Genomic DNA, 20,877 nt, shown 5'->3' on the forward strand with positions numbered 1-20,877 from the left:
TGGGGGACCTCTGAGGATCATCTAGTCCAGCCCTCCTGCCTAAAGCAGGCTCAGCTGCAGGCAGGTTGCCCAGGTCAATACATGGAGACTCCACAGCCTCTCTGAGCAACCTGTGCCTGTGTTTGACTACCCTCACAGTAAAATATTTTCTTGTTTTCAGATGGAATTTCACGTACTTCAGCTTGTGCCCATTGCCTCTTGTCCTGTTAGTGAGCACCACTGAGAAGAGCCTGGCTCCCTTTTCTTCCTCCCTCTCATGAGGTATTTATACACATTGATGAGATCCTCCTGAGCCTTCTCTAGATTAAACAGTCCCAGCTCTCTTAGCCTCTCCTCATATGAGAGATGTTCCAGTCCCTTAATCACCTTAGTAGCTCTGTACTGGACTCACTCCAGTAGCTCCACATCTCTCTTGTACTGGGGAGCCCAGAACTGGACACAGCAATCCAGGTGTCCCACTGGTGCTGAGCAGAGGGAAGGATCACCTCCCGTGACCTGCTGGCAGTGCTTCTGCTAATGTGGCTCAGGATGCTCTTGGCCTTCTTTGCAGCAAGAGCGTGTTAATGGACCATGGTCAACTTTTTGTCCACCAGGACCCCCAGGTCCTTCTCTGCAGAGCTGTTTTCCAGCTGATGAGCCCACAGTTTGTCCCAGTGCCTGGGGTTATTCCTCCCCAGGTGCAGGACTTTACATTTTACCTTGCTGAACTTCATGAGATTCCTCTCTGCCCACTTCTCCAGCCTGTCCAGGTTTGTTTGGTTTGTGAGTGACAGAAAGAAGGGGAGACAGAGAGAGGGAGAGGTAGAAAACACAAAAAAAAATGATGAAAATTAAGAACCTAATCTGTTTTTCCATTTGCCATGGTGGAAAATCCCTGCAACTCTAGATCAGGTTGAGTTTGGTTTTGGTTTTGGGTTGTTGTTGGTTTTTTTTTTCCTTCCTTTTTTTTTTTCTTGGAGAACAAATACCTAGTACTCCTCAAAAATGCCATGGTGCTTTTTGCCTGGGGCTTCTCCTGATGCTATTCTGTTGGATCCAATTTGCTTCTACTCAAATCTGTCCTGAAGAGAACAGGTGCAACTCAGCTGAAATCATGGTGACTGTGTATAGTCCCATATGTCACTACAGAGTGGAAAAAAAAAAATAGACTCTAGTAAACTACAAAGCAAAATCAAATGTGTGGTTTCAGTTACGTTTGCTACTTTGTGCAGTCTGAGAAATACTTTTTGCTCTTGTGAAGCTTGACAACGGCTCATTGAACAAAGCCAATGGGTTTTCAACAGTCTGTATTTAATATTAAATGTCTCTATATCCACAAGCATAAACTAGTAATGGAAAACATATTGCTGGGACCAATACCCATCTCAACCTGTGGTCTCATCTCTGGTTTTGATTACATTCCTGCATTTGCAGCAAAGGAAGCAACAAATTTACAACTTTGTAGATAAGAGAAGATAGTTGAACAGTTACTCCATCTTGATTTACAGTTCATTTATTTTTATCTACCAGTCAACACACAAATACATTCTGTTACAGGTTTGGGATTTGGAAGAGCTTTCAGGAAGGAAATAATGTTTCTCGATCACTTTTAAAAAGTTAACTCTTTTCCCAAGGCCTGTCATCAATTACAGTGAAAAGTGACTTACTTACAAGAAATTTTTGTCTAGATGAATAAAATATTCCAGAAACTAAATATATTCATCAAACCTGCAGGCTTAAGGTCTTAATTAGTCAGCAAGTTCTTTGACCTTTTTAAGGAGCTAATCACCACCGTAAGTCATTACCACTTACCATACCATACGTTCACTTTTAAAAATTGAAAATATCGACTCCAGAATCATCTGTGTGTTGTTTGGCACTGAACAGCTGCATTTCTAATGATTATATTTACCCCGGGTTTTCCACATTTCTCTTTTAAAGCCTGTGTAGTTAATGGCAGAACGCGTCCTGGTGATGAAGGCATTGACAGCTCGGCAGGAGGGTATTTGTAACAAATCTGGTCGGGAGGTCTTCTGCAGCTCCCCAACCCATCGGCTGGGCAGCAGCGCCGTGCGCAGGGAGAGCAGTCGCCCCGTGCTCCTGCTGAGACCGGCCCAATTCCCTAATTCCCAGCTGACCACAGGATCCTGTTCACAATGATGCTAATTATTTTACTGCAGAAACTGAATGCCAAGTTACAGTTTGGGCAGGGGGAAATGCTAACCCAGACCATGGCATCGCAAAGGTAAGTGAGATATTGTGAAAGATTATCCGTTTCTCACCTGCACACCTCTGGCCTCTCCTTATGCTGATGGGGAACAGGGGCAGAACCACTGCCTTTTTCCTTCCCATCTCTTCCTAGCCTCTGCAGGCACACTTTGCACCTCCTGAGTGTCAGAGCATAGGTCTGCCTGGCCATCACACAGATCCCCATGTCCCCCCTCCACCCCAGTGTGCATTTGTGAAATTACAGAACAAAATCCATCCCAGACAGTCCTCACCAGGACAAGCAATTTCTGTCCCTGCTGGCCCTGCTCACACAAGTACAAATGTCTTGTACCTAAAGGACAGTTACAGGACTTACTCAGTTGCCAGCTATGGTTGTTGTATGCAGATCTTCTAAAAGAAACCACTGGTTTGTACTGGTATCCATTAAGAATAAGCTAGGGGACCAGTGAAGGATGCGAAGGAATCGTGTTGTATTTATGGTTCAGCAGCAAAAGCTGCCCCCTGCAGGAGCAAGTCATTAGGCAAATGAGATGCAACAGGGTCCAAAAATACTTCCACACATTCAGCAGTGAGCATCGTTATTGTAGTCACTTTACTAAGGTAGCCAAAGAGACTCAAAAACTGAAATACAGAGACTTTATACAGAATGAGTTGTGAGTACAACTAAACAAAAGCAACATTCTTCAACAAATGGATTTTAGTCGTGTTTTATAAACATCAATAAATATTGCAAAAGATGTGAAAATTAAAAAAGAAACAATACAAACAACTTTAAATTGTCCCAATATTTATAATTTAAGCTGATTTTTGATACTTTTGCAATAGGGATTTCATCTAGAAGTCCTTATCTAATTAAAAAAGGAAAAAGAAAAGTAGTCAGCATATTACTGATACAAAACCAGGGAAGGGGTCACAACTACAGCAGAAAAATGACACAGCCAGATAGAACCATATTACAATTTGGCAGGAATACTCTTAATGAACACCGTATATGTGTGAGAAAAAGACAGCATCACTATTACAGGCAGGAAACGATGATCAAGTGTCATTATCCATTGTCCAAAATGAAAAAAGAACATTAGTAAAAGGCAAAACGAAGACTAAAAAAATGAAAGAAAAAAACCCCAACAACTAAGTAAACTTTAAAAGCCACCTCTTCATAATAGTCTCCTAAGGCAAATGTTGCATGCACTACTTCCCCAAGAAACTAGACAAAGCTCTTCCATTCCCTGTGCGTTTCATTTAGTTTCATGAAGAAAGATTTGAGAGAGCAGAGCGCTGGGAAGAAATACTGCAAACCTCTAAATTAGTGAAAGAACTTCCAGCATCACTATTATATTCTGGGTAGGAGGAACTGGAAGAAATTATGTTTTTCAGCCTCTGAAGTGCAATGATCAATAGCAAAAGGAGAAAAGCTAAGAGACTAAGGAATATAGAAACATAGACATAGACATTGGATAAACGGCCAGGTGATGAATCCACTGAAGTTGAAAGAGATGTGGGATACAGCTCCAGAAAAGTCCCATTTTCCATGTTTCCTACAAATCCAGATGAAGGGTCGGGTTCTGACATTTTTGGGTTTGTATTTTAAAAATTACAACTGATCTTGGAGTCAAAGGCAGTTTTAGCAGCATAACAGAGGGTTTATTTTAGGCGACCATTTTTCCATCACAATGAAGAGATGACAAGTCAACCAGTGATAAAATTTATCCTTTACTGCTTAAGCCCAGGACAATGTAAGACTGTGTCCTTTGGAACTGCAAGAAAAAAACAAACAACAAGTTTAATTTACTAGTTGATAATGTGAATTAATGTGTGCCTCAGACAATCTAGTTCTTAAGACTTACAAATTATTATTCCTTAGCACTAAGCTGCAATTCCTAAAGCATTAACTAACAACTATCTTTATATCTCTATTTTGCAAAATGCAGGGATTAGGAGAAATCCTCCCCATCAATGAATTAAAATTGACCCTTCCCCACCATGAGTTGTTTAACTGAGGCACAATCAAAAATGTACTTTATATGGAATAGACATATTTGAATCCAAATTTGTTTTGTGGATAAAGTTAGTCAAGGAACAAAAATCCCTCTCAAGGCTTCAGCTCCCCAGCCTAGATGAGCAAGGCTGCTCAACACCACAATGGATGACGAATCAGAGAATGGTTTCGGTTGGAAGGGACCTTAAAGATCATCTGGTTCTCACCCCCCTGCCATGGGCAGGGACACCCTCCACTAGACCAGGTTGCCCAAAGCCCCATCCAACCTGGCCTTAAACCTGGCAATTTGTTCCAGTGCTTCACCACCCTCACAGTAAAGAATTTCTTCCTAATACCTAATCTAAATCTACCCTCTTTCAGCTTAAAGCCATTGCCCCTTGTCCTATCACTACATGCCCTTGTAAACAGTCCCTTCTCCATATCCCAAGTAACCAGGTCTCCTGTTTCCTTCCAGAGAGGCCCCACATTTTCCTTAGTCTTCCTTTATAACTGATGTACCTATAGAAGCTTTTCTTGTTGCCCTTGATGTCCCTGGCCAGATTTAATTCTGTCAGGGCTTTAGCTTTCCTAACCTGATCCCTGGCTGCTCGGACAACTACTCTGTATTCCTCCCAGGCTACCTACCCTCGCTTCCACCCTCTGTAGGCTTCCTGCTTGTGTCTGAGTTTGTCCAGGAGCTCCTTGTTCATCCATGCAGGCCTCCTAGCAGTTTTGCCTGATGTTGTCTTTGTTGGGATGCATCGCTCCTGAGCTTGGAGGAGGTGACCCTTGAATACTAACCAGCTTTCTCGGGTCCCTCTTCCCTCCAGGGCTTTGTCCCATGGCACTCTACCAAGCAGATCCCTGAAGAGGCCAAAGTCTGCTCTCCTGAAGTCCAGGGTAGTGACCTTGCTGTGTGCCCTCCTCGCTGCCCTGAGGACCTTGAACTCCACCGTTTCATGGTCACTGCAGCCAAGGCTGCCCTTGAGCTTCACATTCCCCACCAGCCCCTCTTTGCTGGTGAGTACAAGGTCCAGCATTGCACTGCTCCTCATTGGCCCCTCTATCACTTGGAGGAGGAAATTATCATCCACACATTTGAGGAACCTCCTGGATTGCTTATGCCCTGCTGTGTTGTCCCTCCAACAGATTATCAGGGTGGTTGAAGTTACCCATGAGGACCGGGGCTTGTAAATGTGAGGCTGCTCCTATCTGTCTATAGAGGGCCTCATCCGCTCGGTCTTCCTGATTGGGTGGCCTGTAGCAGACCCTCCCACTGTAATGTCCCCTGTCCCTGCCCTCCCTTTAATCCTGACCCATAAGCTCTCGGTTGGCTCCTCACCCATCCCCAGGTGGAGCTCCATGCACTCCAGCTGGTCACTGACACAGAGGGTGACACCCCCTCGTCGTCTCCCCTGCCTGTCCTTCCTACAGAGCCTGTACCCTTCCATCCCAACACTCCAGTCACAGGAGCCATCCCACCACATCTCCGTGATGCCAGTGAAATCACAGCCCTGCAGGTGTCTGCAGGTCTCCGACTCCGTTTGCACAGAGGCATTTCAGTTGGGGACCACTTAAATCCACTACCATTAGTCACTTACTCTATACTACCTTGCCAGAGATACCCAGAATGAGAAGATGTCAGACCTGCTTTCTTACTCTATATTTATGAAATGGATCAAATAGTTTCAAAGATCAAAATGCATCTCACTGTAATGCTGCCATGGAGATCTCAATGGCAGGCATGTTTCAGGGAAATATTGCAGCTTCTGATACCTACAAGCAAAATCCTGAGGGAATGGGCAGCCCTGGCAGCTCAGCAACCACGAGGGAACTAAGGGCAGCGAACACTAATGGGAAAGAGATCCCATCTTTGAAAAAACTTTGCCTCCAGCCACTTTGTGTTTGAATCTGGACGCTTGGGTGTTGGCAAAGGTCAGAGTAGCACAGGGTGACCAGATTAGGGTACGCTAAGCTGCCTTTCTTTAAACTGACGTATTTAGTTCCCAGGTGTAGTCTGGAAGCATAAGAGAAGGCTTGGTGATGAGGAATTGCTTGTAAAAAGCTGGTGTGCTATAGCTGAATTATACAGTGTAACCCATTGCCTTTGTTTTGATACAAAACAGATAATGCAAGGTAGGAAATGAAGCTCATTTTCTGCATAAAATCATCCGCATGCAATCTTTCTATCCATCCATCTGTGGTCAACCTCTCACTGCAGACACTCAGGCACCACAAGGAAAGGCAGCGAGCTTTCCTCCCACAAAGAAGACAATATCCGTACAGAACTATGTTCCCAGCGTGGTCCCTCTCATCTTGACCTTGCTTTCAGCCTCGTCCTGTGGTCCCAGTTCAATACAGTTATCTCCAACTTGCAGTTAGGGGCTTTGAGGAAAATCCCACTGATTTTCATGGTGATAGAGCGAGCAAACACTGTCAGCATCAGCCAGAGAGACAGAATCAGGCCCTTGAAGTAATGATGAGACAGTCCATGGTCTGTCCTTCTGTGTGTCACACAACTGCCCAAGTGTCTCTGAGTTTCCATGAAAGTGTCCCAGCGCTGTTCCCAGCAATGGTCTGCCCTATAATTTTCCCTTTAAACACGCTACCTCTGCTAACTTAGCAAAGCACCTCTTTCTTCAAGAGGCTGACACTTTTTGACGCTAGGTGTGACCCAACCTGGACTAAAGATCCTTAAGAAGGATAAGGTACTTTTCTGCTGGTGCTGTTTCTTCTCTGAGAACACAGAAGCCTTGGAGACATCCACTGAACATGCTAAGAAGTTTGCTCTCCAGTCACTGAAGTTATTTGCATAGTTACCCACTGTACTTTTGCATTGTAAATTAAATATAGGAGGCTATGCTATATGCCATAAAAAGCCCTAAGTGCCTGAGTAAACAAGGACTACATTAAGCAGTAGATAGAATCTAATTCTACATATTTAAACCCTATTTTATTTTCTACACCTCAGAACTACATCTATACTACTGCATAAAACAGGTCAAGGCTATTCTCTGGTCTCAGGGACAATTTGTGTGGCATGCTGCATCAAGATGGCTAAACTTCCTTTTGTCCCCATGGACAGGATGGCCAAATCACAGCTGCCTTTGGGAATGAATGATGGCCAACCCTAACCCCAAATATGTCCAGGCATTGCTTGGAGGGTGCTGGCTGGCCAAAACCATGTCAGGAGGTGTGTTCACCAGTTCAACAGGAGAGATGATGACAGGCCTATGCCCTGGCCTGGATTAATTTACTACTACATACACATCCATGTTGTCATGGATAAAAGGTTACATTCCGGATGTTGTTTTATTATTTATTTATTACATTTATTGCTTTACTGCAGAGCTTTCGGTAGTCTTAATCAAGCATCCCAAGAGTCTACAAGATATGCAGGAATACAAAACTGCTTCTGAATACCGGATAAAAATACTCTTACCCTTGTAGCATATAACTCATACTGATGCATAAAATATACTAAACCAAAACCATTTTCTATCTCTAACAGTATTTAGCCCCACAAGAAACAGTATTTATTCTACGTCATGAAATAAGTCACAACAGACTGAACAAAGAGAGATCCTTATGAGATTATACTCCTTTTGAACTGTGTTTAATTTAGTGATCCAAAATTAACTAATGGAACAATACGTGTTCATTTCATGTTCTGGAAGTAGTTAAGTGTGTTATAGCTAATTTATCCTTTTTAAAAGATAAGCTTTGATATAGAAGATGTTTATCCTTGATTCCTCATCATAATGAAAAGCAGATCCATTATTAATTGAGTTATTATAACATCTATAATAACTTAAGGAATTAATTCACATAAATTCTTTAACATGGCAGAAGTTAAAAGTCTTTACATTCTTCACAAATTTGAGATGATCTATGTTCTACTTTTACGATTAACTGTTTTGGCCCTGGTACAAGGAAGAACTTTGGCATGGGACTTTCTTTGAAGTTAGTGGAAAATTTATGGTCTTAAATAGGACTAATCAGAACCTCACTTTTAAGCAGAGACGTGCATGCTTTGCTAGATCAGAGCCTTTATAGGTCTTACAACGTCAGCTGGGCTATTTTTAACCAAATATTTTGTAGTGAGATCAGAGACACTGTAAACTCTGATTCCAAATGACTATGGCCCAGATCCTAGTTGCCTCACTCACACTGTGTAGTGATGTGATGTGTAAATGAATCTCACCATAAAATGTAGCTTCAGCTAAAGTGGCTCTTTGGGTAGTATTTTAGGAAGAAAAAAAAAATCTATGTTGTTTTAATCACAAATTTAAAAATACGGACCTAAAAGTGTAACATCCTACTCAATCTAAAAGGATTTTTACCAACCATCTGTACCTTGTTGGAGTAAAACAGCAAAATCCTATCAAGTGTGAACATATCTGGTCCTGGTATCTGAGTAGGATTCATAGGTAAGGTACAAAACATGTACGGAAATAAAATGGATGCGATCCCGATCCCTGACAACATTCCCTGGTGCTGTTCCAGCATTGCAACCCCACTGGAGAGCAGCCAGGAGGGCTCAGCCAGCAATGTGGGGCAGGAGTGCAAATGCCGTTCTGGACCGAAATGCAGCTACACAGTCCTAGGGCTGCATGAACCTCTGCCACACCGCAAATAAGACCTCCCAGCCTTCAAGAAGGGGATCCACAAGCAGTTTTATTCAGTGCATCACGGGTACTGCTTTGGCTCAGGTTCCCGCTTCTGCCAGGAGAAGAAGGTAAGTGGCATCAACCATTTGTCTCTCTTACCCTCATCCTCCCAAAGGAATAACCCCCCAGTAAAGCTAGGTGTTAACTTCACCTTCTTGTTTAGTAATTGGTTTTGTGCATTTCTGAAAACTAAACATAACATCATCAAAAATTGTAGCCCAAATCTGGTCCCAAAAAAGTGATTGGGAATTTCGTCACTGACTTCAAAGTATAATGACAAAATTGAAAGTGGCTAACTGCAATAAACCCAGAGAGCCATAAACCAATCAAGGAATTCAACTAAGGAACCAAAGTTTTCCCATTCTGTAGCGGTCCATACATTTCCCTTTTCTATTGTTGGAAAGTTGAGTTGGTTTAAGGCAAAGCCTGAATTTAAAGTGCTGTTGCTGAATGACCAGAGATGGAGAGGAACTCTGACAGGAGAAGGCTTCCCAAAAACTCCTGGTACAGGAGAACAGGGACCTGTCTCCTGGGGCACGCACTGGATCTGGATTACCTTCTCAGCAGCACTTCTGCAATGCCAGGACAGGGATGCACAGCTTGAGGAGGCTTCCTCAGTCATCAAGCCCAGGCCCACCACTGCAGGAAGTCCCAGGTCATACTCTGCCTTTCTGACACTGGCTGAGTTTTCCTCCTGCTATTACTCTGCTGTTACACAGCCTTGCTGCCCTGATGGACAAACTGCTTACATAGATTCAGGCACTTCAGTAAAACAACTCACTGTACCAAGAAGGCACAGCCTCCACCGCCACTCTGATGGTTTTAGACATACAAGAGAGCAAAACCTTGTTCTGTTACTTTAGTCCCCTAATATGAGGGCTGGCACACAAGGAAAGGCCCTGCTAGACACATGGTGGCATTTGTACATCCTCGCTTTTCAACCAGAAACACTTTAAGTATTATCCTCCAGCTGTGCATTGTTCATCCATTCATGTCCTCGGTATGAATCGCTTTTCACAGGACAACCAACTCTTATTCCAAGGGTAGGGCTACCTGGCAGATACTGTAGGCAGGCTCAGCTGGAGTTTTGCATCTTTTCTTTTATCCCATGCTAAGGGGGAGATAGGCAAATCAGCCTTCACCAAAAGCAGGGCAAATGGGGGACATGAGGGATTAAGTAAATCATCACTATGTAAGAGGTAAATCCCAGGTACCATGCAGTATCATGCCTGGGTAGCCATGCCAAAGATATCAACTGTTTGCATCTTTGATGGTACCTGTCATAAAACCTGTTTCTTCAGAAAATGGAAACGGGGTCAGCAATGGAGGCCTCATGAATTACCATATGCCCTGGGTGCCCAATTATATGTAACATATGCAATTTAATCTTGAGCATCGCTGAGACAGTAGTCATTTCTGTTCAAAGGTGAATGTTAAATGAGACAGCAGCACTCTCCAGGGTGGCATGCAGTAAACAGACTGCTTTTCATAGTCCCAGTGTCATAAATCCTTTACCAACCAGTTGCCTGTATTGTATTTCTCTGCATTTCTTGATGCAACAATTCTATTTCTCCAGGTTCAGTGAAATATAATTTAATGGAGCATAGTCACAACCACTGCGGCTCTAAAAGTTGAGGAACAAGAAGCAAAGATAAGTCTGGTAGATTGATTTTCTTGGGAAATCGTAAGCCATAGATAAGCACTTTGTTTTCTTGGTTCTTCCTGGTTTTTCGTGACTACAAACTGAGAAATAGCGTGGCTATTTCAGAGACTTAAATGTTTAAGCAGAGAGACAAATTGACATCAAAGAAAATCAGTGGTTTTATGCTACATAAACTAACATTTTTGTCACAATCTCCCATCAACTCTTTCTTCGCAGTCAGAAGATATTCTAAAAAGACCTTTTCTTATTGTGAACAACTCCTAACAGAGGAGAGCTTAATTTGCCAAATGTTACAGCAGTGAGGTCCCTTGTCCTGTCAGACATCAATATGCTGTTAATGGTATCTACCTTCCTTCCCTAAAAACCTAAACCCCTTTTGGTTGCTTTCAGCCCAATGTATACAGAAAGGCAGAGGCTGAATGCAACAGGAGGATTAGATTTCTACCATCTTCTCTAAAACAGAGGGCTCTGCGGGGGGGCAGGGAGTTGCTTGCTGACCCAGCACCCACGTCAGATGTCCATGGATCCTGGCAGAAGGAGCCTCTGGCCACCAGGTTTCGTTATCTCTGCACACACTGTCCTCCTGTGGATCCAGCTCCCACGCTTGCACGCATGTGTGCGTCCAGAGGGGACACGGAGATGAGATTCGAAGATGCACACTGACACTAGTGGAACAAGTGCCCACAAGAGACCATCCCCCTGATGGGGAGGATTTGGTGGTTAGCAAACGGCACTGAAATTACTGGCCATTAATCTGGCTAGGAAATGGCTAGGAAAGGGAGATTAGTTGCTTAGATGGTACTCTGGATCTGTGCAAAAATTGCTTGCTCCATATGAGGCAGACAGCTCTTTGTTTTGAGTAGGAGAGGGGAGGCAGAGGACATTCATTAAAGATGACACTGATTATCTCTATGAAGGGACTCACAAGTGTGTTCTCTGCTCTCTTTTGCCCTTTTGGAAAGTTAAAGCCAGGAGCGAGCAGATGATGATATCATCCCCTCATGACCTGAAACCAGAATCGCCTCTCCTTCGTTCAGCATCAGGGCAGGAAGAGCAGGAGGAGGATCGCGAAGGTTCCCAGAAGAGAGCCCAGGCGATACGGTGATGCCAGTTCCAGGATGAAACCTCCTCATCCTTAAAAGTGTGTTGCTGTCGGCAACACGCCCCCCCCCCAAGTCCTGTTATCATAGTGACTACTTCCAAAAGCTGGCAGCAAGTTTTCACTAGATCTATTAAAAAGATTAAGGTTTCTCTTAACCTTCACTAACTCGGTATATGTACGAAGGCCACCAAGCTTCTGGTTTAATTCTTTCATCTTCGTTTTCTACATTTATTTCCTTTAGCATATAGGACTATATCAACGCATATGGTTCTTCCAGCTAATGTGTAACACATAGCATTTAATGCCATTAAAAATACGTTTGCGTGCTCATATCAAAAGACTGAATGAACTTTACATACAGGGAACCCTTCAGCCTTGGAAGGCGATTTGCTCTAGATTGGAAAAATATAGCAGTTTAACATCATACAACTAAATTAGACAGTAGCTCTAGACAGAAAAGAAGTTAGCAACACTTTATTCCATTGAAAATGTACGTAGCAAAGGCAAAGAATGACTGCTCACTTGGAGTTTAGCAAGAATATGATCCTTAATACTTCTTATTCTTGCACAAATGCCTTTGGCAATTGAAAGCAAGTAGGATGCTTTTTTTCCTGTTACAGATGGACCCTCCAGGAGCACAGAATCCCTTTACCTCTCTGCCTGGGAAATAGGATCAGTCACCAACTGACTCAATAAAAGAGTGCACTCAAGGAAAAGGAAAAACTATTTCCTGCCACAAGGAAAGTCTTCCTTTTAATTTATGATCTAATTTCATTTTTTTATTATGATTTAATATGATTTAAATTTATGACTTTTAAAATCTAAGACGACAAGTGCCCAGATGGCTTGTTTGCAGGTTAAAATCAAGTTATATTTTGTTTGGGGTTTTGTGGGGGGCTGGGAAAAGGAAACTCTCAGAGCCATAAGGAGACTTAGATTAATTCAGATAGGATCAAATGCTTCTATCATTTACATTTCCCACGGATCTGCACATTATAGACTTACTTATATCGATGTAAAGCAAAGACATCATGACCTAGGATCAGACCCAGAGCCTGTCAGTTCAATCTGCTCTTTAAAAGTAAGAGAAAAACAAGCAAAGAGAATGAATAAAATACTTACAAGCAGGAAGGTACGGGGATGCAAGCCAAATGTCCGATGCGCAGGATGTGGTTAGTTATCACGCCCAAATCTAAAGGGACTGCATGCTGAGATAAGCCCCTATAAAAAAGAAAATCAAAGCCTAAGAGTTTAGTAATAACTACATTAATAAAAAAAAAACAGGGAGGAAAAGTGCTGAATTTTGACTGCTCTCAGTGCCAGAAATTTCAGAGGAAAACAAACCGACTGGAATCCTGGCTTGTTTCATTCCTGCTAGCCACATCCTTCTGCTGTCCAGTTACAGCACTGCATGTATAATATCAAAAGCATGTTCCTGATCTCTGCTTTACAGCCATGCTTTGATAACACCTTTCTTCTCTTCTTTTGCAGAGTGCTCCAGGACCAAGACAGCCTGCTGTCCCCTGGCACTGCTTTAAGCACCAGAGCCCTGTATCTGCATTCCAGTTCATTTCACATTATCCCCTAAGGACTCCTGCCAGGAATCAGGTCTTTCTGGATTACAAGCCATTATTTATTTATTCTCTTTATTTCAGACAATCTGCAGTTTAAGTTCACTTACCTGATATCCCCAGACTGAATATTGTATATGCACAAGACATCTAGGAGATTTTTGTGTGCTACGTTCGTTCAATACCTAAAATTAAACTGTGGCCCCTGAACTGTTTTTAATAAAGCAAATTAAACTGATTGTATATGAAGAAACAATCCCAGATGATGCAGATTAAAGGAAAAGTAGGGCCACTTTCAAAAAGATCCTCCCCTCCGGGAAAGAAAAGACACTTGCACAATCATTATACATCTCCGAGCTCTACCCTTTCAGCACATTTGGTTTGAACTGCATTAGAGAAGCAGATCTCTGGGGATGAATGTTAATGCATTGTTGTGTTGCTTTCATCCCTTCAACCACTGAATCACTTATGGTTTAAGCCTGTCCAAGTTCAATAAAGAAAATTATCTAGTGCAGCTGTTAAAAGTCAGCATTGTTGAAATCCAAATGTTTTGATAACATCGATTATACTAATGTTCCACCCAAGGGGAGTCGGACAGCTTCCTGATCACGCAGAAGGAGAGGTGGGAGGCTGCAGGTGAACCCCGAGGTGGGCTTCCCCGGGGATAGACCCAGCACATCCTCTGGATGTGAGGGCATGCACCCCATCGCCCAGAAGCACGTAGGCTGAGACAGGTAGTGGTACTGGGATGGAAACGGAGATGCAACAGCCCCCATATACCTTTTCGCTGGCAAATCTGCCTCGCGTAACAAAGACCTCCTATGCCCCTCAGTTTTCTCTACTAGTAGCAGAGACCCTTTCCCTTCCCTTTGTTTCTTTCAGAGCACCTCTCTTCGGGGAAAGAGGCACGAATGCAAAATGGAGTTTATCTTCAAACAAAACAAATATAAATGATTTTGCTTCTTTTCCAGCTTTCTTTTGTCTCCGTAGGATCTTTTTTAGTCCCTCTCCCCCCAGATACACAGAGCACTGCTCTTGCCCATTTAGCCCTTCATTCAATGCAACGCCCCAATCCCCGACAAGGCGAAGGGAACAGAGCCTACCAAATCTTGAGCTGATTAAACGCGCCAGAGATGCAGTGCAAAACACAATGCATCCTCAAGGCTCTTTAAATGCGTGCATTCATATTCAAATGGCAAGCATACACAGTGAGCTGGAGAGGTCTGAGATTTTAATTACCTTTGTAGAACACAGAAATATTTGGACCAGAACATCAAGAAGCTTATCTACAGGCATACACAGTTGTATCCCACGGTCCTGCATCCTTTTTTGCACCAGTCTAATGCCCTTCGCAGTTATTTTCACAGTCTCAGCTGCGGCAGTAGCCCACATCTGAGGCTCACACTGACCATGTTCAGGCACAGCAGAATTTGGCCCAAACATTGTATTCACTCCCATTGCCAATAAGATAAGTGGGGAGCAGGGACCTATCTGTTCCCTGTATCTCTCGGGATGTCAGTGGGGAAAGGAGTCTCATCACTGTACATCTGGGACTTCAGATGGGGAAACAGGACCCTCCATGCTCCTGCCTCTCATGGGAGTGTGAGTCTGAATCTCACCCAAAGGACACACAGTCACTGGGGAGATCAGTTTCTTTCCTGTGTTGGTTTGCTAAAAATATTTATTATGCACTTTTGTTGAAAATTTCCTGTGAAAAATTACAGGTTGCTAAAATAAACCCAACAGACCTCAAAATCCCACTCTTCCTTGACCATAGTGATGGGTGATATTTGATTTCTCGGTGTCCAGTCCCAGCTTTATTCCCTTGATTCTTTTGTTCCTGTTGGTCACTTTCAGACAAACTCAACCCCAGGCAGAAACCTCAAAGACAGTCAAGCTCCTAAAGTTTAATGACAGCGGATGGTCAGGAAGAAGAAACATGAAAGTTCACACAGCCGTTTGGTCCCCCCCCAATAGGTTTAGGTCTCAGTAATTGACTTCTACAGTCAAACACTGCCACCGAGATGTCACTGCCAAAGTAACAGCCTGCGGGTGCCCGTGGAGACAGCAGGCTGGAACGAGGTCCAGGGCAAGGTTAGCCAGGGAAGAGGGAGGAATCGGTGGGTATTGGGATTCCTTAATTTCTGCATTTTGTGGAATGACTTCTCGTTTGATTTCTTGCAACCCCAAATTTGAAAGTTTTGTTTGAACAGAAAATTTTGTGTAGGGTGGAATGGCTGCTTAATTAGAATGTACTTTTTCACAGGGCGAAAAGAAAGGAACGTAAAAAAAAATTAAAACAAAAATCAGTCAAACCCCATTTCCCTCATTGGAACAAGAATATGAAAGTATTTCAGTTGCTTTTGTCTTGTCGTCTCCTTTCACGGTTGAGTCATCCCACTCCTGCTCCCCCTCCTTGCAGAAGCTGCAAGCGGCTGTGTGGACCATCCCAACACTGATAAGCCTCTTGGGAGAAGATGCCACCCAGCACGTGTGGGGTGATGGTGATACAATTAATCTCAGAACAAACAAAAGTTAATTAAGCTTTGTTAGCTCATGCCTCACTCCTAATATGGGCTCCTGATAACCACCTTTTGTATTTGACACAAGGGGACCGATGCTGGGCTCCACGCTTGGGCCCAAGTGGCAATGGAGGGCTGTGCTCTGCATTCACCCTTCCTGAAGCCACATGGACTTCTCATGGGGCAGTGCTCCAGCTCCTCCACATCATTTATGCAGAGCAAAACCTACCAGATAAAATATCAAGCCCCAGGGCAAGCAGTCCTTGTTACCAGAGCTTGCTTTCCTTCTCCATCACACTCACCCATGAAGCTAACTAACAACTTGCAGGGCTTGAACCCTCAGGTTTGGCATCCCTCGAGGTAAAGGGGAAAAAAACATCTGAAATATCGGGCACAGTACCCTTCACCTACAAGGAATACAGTTTTAGGACAAAATGTGGTTAAATCTGGAAGCGAATGGATTTAAGGTCTCTGTTGTCTCCTCCAGTGCTGCGGCACAGCATCCCACCCAGTGCCAGATGAGGTGGCTGCACACACGAGCGTCGCTGAGAGCCTCTGTCTCTTGTACTCCACGGGGGCATGTCCACCACCCGTGGGCACATCGTGACAGCAGGTCTCGGGAGCCCTCCCTGCAGGCTTCAGCAAGGGGCTCTGCTAAACAAAAAGTGGCCCTTAACTTCGCTAGTAAAGGAGGTTATTAGTCCTTAGCTAATGAAGTTGTGAGCCAGTAAATGGAGTCCAGAGTAATAAGAAAACACTTTCCTATGGTAAAATTCAGCTGACACACATGCTTCAATATATTTTATATAAACAAAGAAAGTATATGGTCCATATCAAACCCTAAAATGTCAAGCAGATTTCAGTTTAACCTACTTAGAAATCCTGGGACAATATAAAGCTAGGATAGAAATTTGTACACTTTATTCAACAGAAACCTCTGTTAATGCATCATTTTGTTTCAGAATTTTTTCTCCCCCAAAAAAGCAGATTCAGTACCAACTACGTACTGTGAACTTAAATGTCAAGGGAATTTTAGGCGCAGATGTGCTATCACAGCAACTCTCCTCGCTGTAACTCTGCTTCCCGACTCAGGTGCCTCAGCCTGCTTTACCAAGAGACGTATGGCCTTTTCCTTCGATTCTACAGTTCCCCTCAATGGTATAACAGAAAAGATCTCCATCCTCACGCCATTCCTTATTTTACCAGTGCAGGCTGCATGCCTTCCCTTGACAAAGAGACTGTGGCATTATCATATCTGTATTTGTGTGCATAATATTTACATATTGTCACTGTTTGCAAAACAGTCTGCAATAACTTATGCAAAGATACAACACTATTGCGAAGGGAGTTGCAGTGAACCACGCTGTAATGTGTAAGCATAAGGGGGCAGGGTTGCACCTGAAATACCAAAAAGAGCAAGTGAAGATAACACAGACTATGGAAGGAGAGCTTCTGCTGGTGCTAGATAGAGTTATCTGTGCGACATTGCCTCTCAGGTGTCCTAGCTTTAGAGGACACTGTTGTGCTCAAATGCAGAGCCAGACTAATTCCAGCAACAGGGATGTGTGGCAGCACGGGTGAGGGCTTGTCTCAGCATCTCACCAGACAGCCTCTGAAGGCATCACAGCAAAAGCGAACGTGCTGGGACACATCAGGGAAATTATTGAAATGATGGACAAGGTGCCTGTATGAAGCTACAAGTAAGCGCAAAGGAAGCTCAGGGAAATACAAAGGTGATAGCTTGAGGGAGACAGATGCTGAGAGCACGGGCTGATCAAAGTCTAGGGGGTATGTCTTGGTAAAGGAGAGGTGGTACATCACGTACGGGGAGACTATTGAGGACACTTCAAAGTGAAGCCTGTGACTGACGTGTCAGATGAAGGGGAAAAGGGGGAGCAGCAGAAGGACTGACGAAGAAGGGAGACGCAGCCAAAGCGGCAGGCTGAGAGGTGGGTTTTTGCAGCAGTGCCGTTGATCGACTATGCCGTAACAGGATTTCCTCTGTGCGAGCCAGGAAAAGGAGGTAACCGCAGTCATGAAGACACAAGGGGAGGAGTGCTTGCAAGAGAGCGTAAGAGGTAGAGGTGAAAATGCCTTGACTTTTTAGTATTTAAATTCCAAGTCTCAAACCTATCAGAAACACCAGGTTTTTTAGTAACTTCTGGATGTACTCTATGGTTGAGCTAATTCCTCTTCTGCTTCTGCATAGATGGGGCACCAGGAGGAAAACTGCACTGCTTCCTGCCTCTGATGGGGAATTTACAGAATACAATTTATAATTTGCGCTGCACCAGTAAGACCCAATTATGAACCAAGCCACTTGGCAGACACAAGCTATCCCAGTCAGCCTTCTACATCTGAAAACATTAACAAAATGCAAACAGCAATAACTTCCTAAGCCAAACACATGCATACACATACACTCACCTAGATGGTACTAGAGTAGACTTGAAAATAGCCCCACCAGTCCAAGGTCCTACAGCATTTCTCCTGTTGACAGCGATGCACGCACGCTGGATATAGCAAGCAGCAGTCTGCAGGCAGGCAAGCCTGCAAGCTGGAGCAGAGGAAAGCCAGGGAAACATGAGGGAGATGGGAGTGACATGCCTGCCTCCTCTTCCCCCACCTTAGGTGATATGGACGACCCAGTCTGAGGAAGAGGTGGCCAGTACCCAGCAACAACCAGCAGCAACCATCCCTAAGGGGGACAAGCTCTTCTAGGCACAATAGGAGAGAGGAGGCGGCTGGTGGTTTCAGGTTGCCCTTCCTTTCAGTCTGTTCAGGCACAGAAAAAGTCTGAGTGGAGTCAAAATGACTGTAAAAAGCAAAATCGTAATGGAAACAGACACCAACCCTTCAGCTGGATCCCCTATCACAATAAAATTGCCAGCACTGTGTACATCCTATATGATCTGGATTTTATACATTTCTTTTATTCCACTTTATCCCATTCTACTATAACCACCTCAGAATTAAATTTAATAATACTCATATGCATTCCTAATTGTCTTTGCTTATATAAAAATGTAAGCAATACGGCAAATCCTCAGCCCTTTACCACTATTTTCACAATCTCACTCTAACTACTGTTTAGCATTTGCAAGGATAGGAAGAGTTTACTCCACTTACTTTCTGTCCCAAACTTCATTACCTCTACTGAGATGATATTGTAACAGCCTGCAGCTTATAGCTAGATGTAAAGTGTTTGGAAAGGGCACGTTTTTGTGCATCCATCCTCTTTTCTTTTTCCACGTTGAGCTGTCTAAGCTCCCGGTACATTGGACAGGCATTTTACAATTTATTTGCAGAGGGAGCAATTCCTTTCCTGTCATCTTCCTGCAAACAATGTGAAAGAGCACACGAGTGGCAATCTATGCTTATACCCACAGAACCAAAAATGTGCTTGCACAGTGATGACCCAACACTTCGCACAATCAAACCTCTAGTTTGCAGCATCTTTCAGAAATGGAAACCAACCTGTGCCTCCCTTCTCTCGGCATCCCTCCTTCCAGAAGCAGTGCACCCCCAGACACTGTCCCCACACTCTCACAAAGCGCTCCCCTCTCTGCCTCCAGCAAAAGCAATTTCTCCGAAACGAAGAACTGTTCATTCAATCCAAGCACTTTGACAACCCACAAAGTCCGTAAGCACAAAACCAGGTTTTTTCCAAAACAGATTTGGGAACAATCAAACACAGGCCTAACACACACCTAGGTTAAGCACACATGAAAATCGAATGCCCTTGATTACGGCACGCCAAAGACAGAACGTTTAGCAGACTCTCCCGGAGCAGCAGCAGCCGGTGAGGCACGGAGGACAGACACCGACTGCTCCCCGTGCGCACAGCGGCTTTCAAACCCTGCTGGGAGACCCGCCTCAGCCCCGCTAAGGCACCGCTCGGCACCGGACAGCGGGAGGAAGCGGTGCTCGGCGCTGCACAAAGGTGAGCGGAGCGGGTCAGCCGTACCCAGCCGAGCCTCAGCTCACACCGAGGGCGCGAATAAAGCGCGCCGGGATTTAGACGGGGAGAGAGATGAAACACCCTAAACCCAAAGTGCCGACCTCCCCTTAAAGAGGGAGAGGACCAGACCGCGCCGAAATGCTTCGGTTCAGGCGCAGCTGGCAGCGCGGCACCCTCCTGCCCGCAGCCGCCCCGCCGGGGCCAGCCCCGCGCCCCGCTCACCGCGCCCGGCTCCGGCTGCAGCTCCGGCTCCCGCTCCCGCCGCCGTCCTGCTCGGCCGCGGAGCGAGCACCGCCCCCGGCCCGCCCCTCGCCCGTCCCCGCCGCGCTGCCCGCCCGCCGGCCGCCGACCCCAGCCCCGGGGCGCTGCGCGGCTGCGGGGGCCGGAGCGGGGCGGGGGCAGCGCCTGCCCCTTCGCTCGGTGGCGGGGAGGGTTGCGGTAGTGCAGGGGCGGGGGGCTGGGGGACACACTGCCAGCCCGGCGGGCCCCCCGTGCTCCACTCACCTCGCCGGGGGGGGCGAACCCCCTCCGCCTTGCTGCTGTTAGGAGGATGGAAGTCGCCGGGATATATCGGGCATCCTACAAACCCGCACTGACACCTGCCTCTTACCATCCCACGGCCGTCCCATAGCATACACCGCTGAAATGTGCTGCTCGAGCTCCCGAGGCTGATCCTTTTTCCAAAGAGAGACCGTGTGAAGTCTACATCTAACTGGGCAGAGCAGCCCGTGGGAAATGCAGGCTCCTCCGTGGCAGAGTCTGCGGCGGGTCAGATTGTAGCACCACGACCAGGAGCTGGGCGCGATGAAGGAGTGGGTTAGAAAAGCAGGCTCCCTGGGAAGCGAAAACTTGCAGGTGTCTTTCTGAAAACTCTTCCAAGTTTTCAGGAAAGCTGCTGAGGCCCTCAAGGATGCTTTGACATCATTTACACAGGAGTGAGTTAATAGTTGTGCCAAGACCAAGTCAGATAATGCCTGTAAAGTAGTGTAAATGAGAACAAAATCTGGCTTTGCTAGTTCATTTGGAGAGTGTCTTACCTACAGATATCACATACTCTGGAATCAAATATTGGGAAAATGCTGGCTGGCTGGGACACATTTCCTTCTGTGGACACTGTTTGAGGAAAGGCTCAGCTGGCTTCTGGTGCACTTGTCTCATCCACTACGATTTTTTTTGGCCAAATGACTTTACTGTGGGTTATA

The 20,877-nt window shown here is 45.0% G+C and overlaps 1 protein-coding gene across 3 annotated transcripts; it reads right to left on the reverse strand.

Annotated features, from left to right (window-relative positions):
- Positions 1-1,318: 1,318 nt before the first annotated feature.
- SERTM1 (serine rich and transmembrane domain containing 1) lies at positions 1,319-19,978 on the reverse strand. Of its 3 annotated transcripts, XM_054844098.1 has the most exons (4): positions 19,898-19,978; positions 18,142-18,271; positions 12,744-12,842; positions 1,319-3,965 (listed from the first exon to the last, which is right to left on the reverse strand). In XM_054844098.1, the coding sequence occupies exon 4, from the start codon at positions 3,778-3,780 to the stop codon at positions 3,457-3,459; it is 324 nt and encodes a 107-aa protein (XP_054700073.1). In that variant the 5' UTR covers positions 3,781-3,965; positions 12,744-12,842; positions 18,142-18,271; positions 19,898-19,978; the 3' UTR covers positions 1,319-3,456. The 3 variants fall into 3 exon arrangements, with proteins under 3 accessions (XP_054700073.1, XP_054700084.1, XP_054700094.1); XM_054844109.1 differs by lacking the exon at positions 18,142-18,271 and having other exon boundaries at positions 19,898-19,971; XM_054844119.1 differs by lacking the exons at positions 18,142-18,271; positions 19,898-19,978 and adding an exon at positions 18,844-18,866.
- Positions 19,979-20,877: the final 899 nt, after the last annotated feature.

Source organism: Grus americana, chromosome 1 (assembly GCF_028858705.1).
Source record: "Grus americana isolate bGruAme1 chromosome 1, bGruAme1.mat, whole genome shotgun sequence".
NCBI lineage: Eukaryota > Metazoa > Chordata > Aves > Gruiformes > Gruidae > Grus > Grus americana.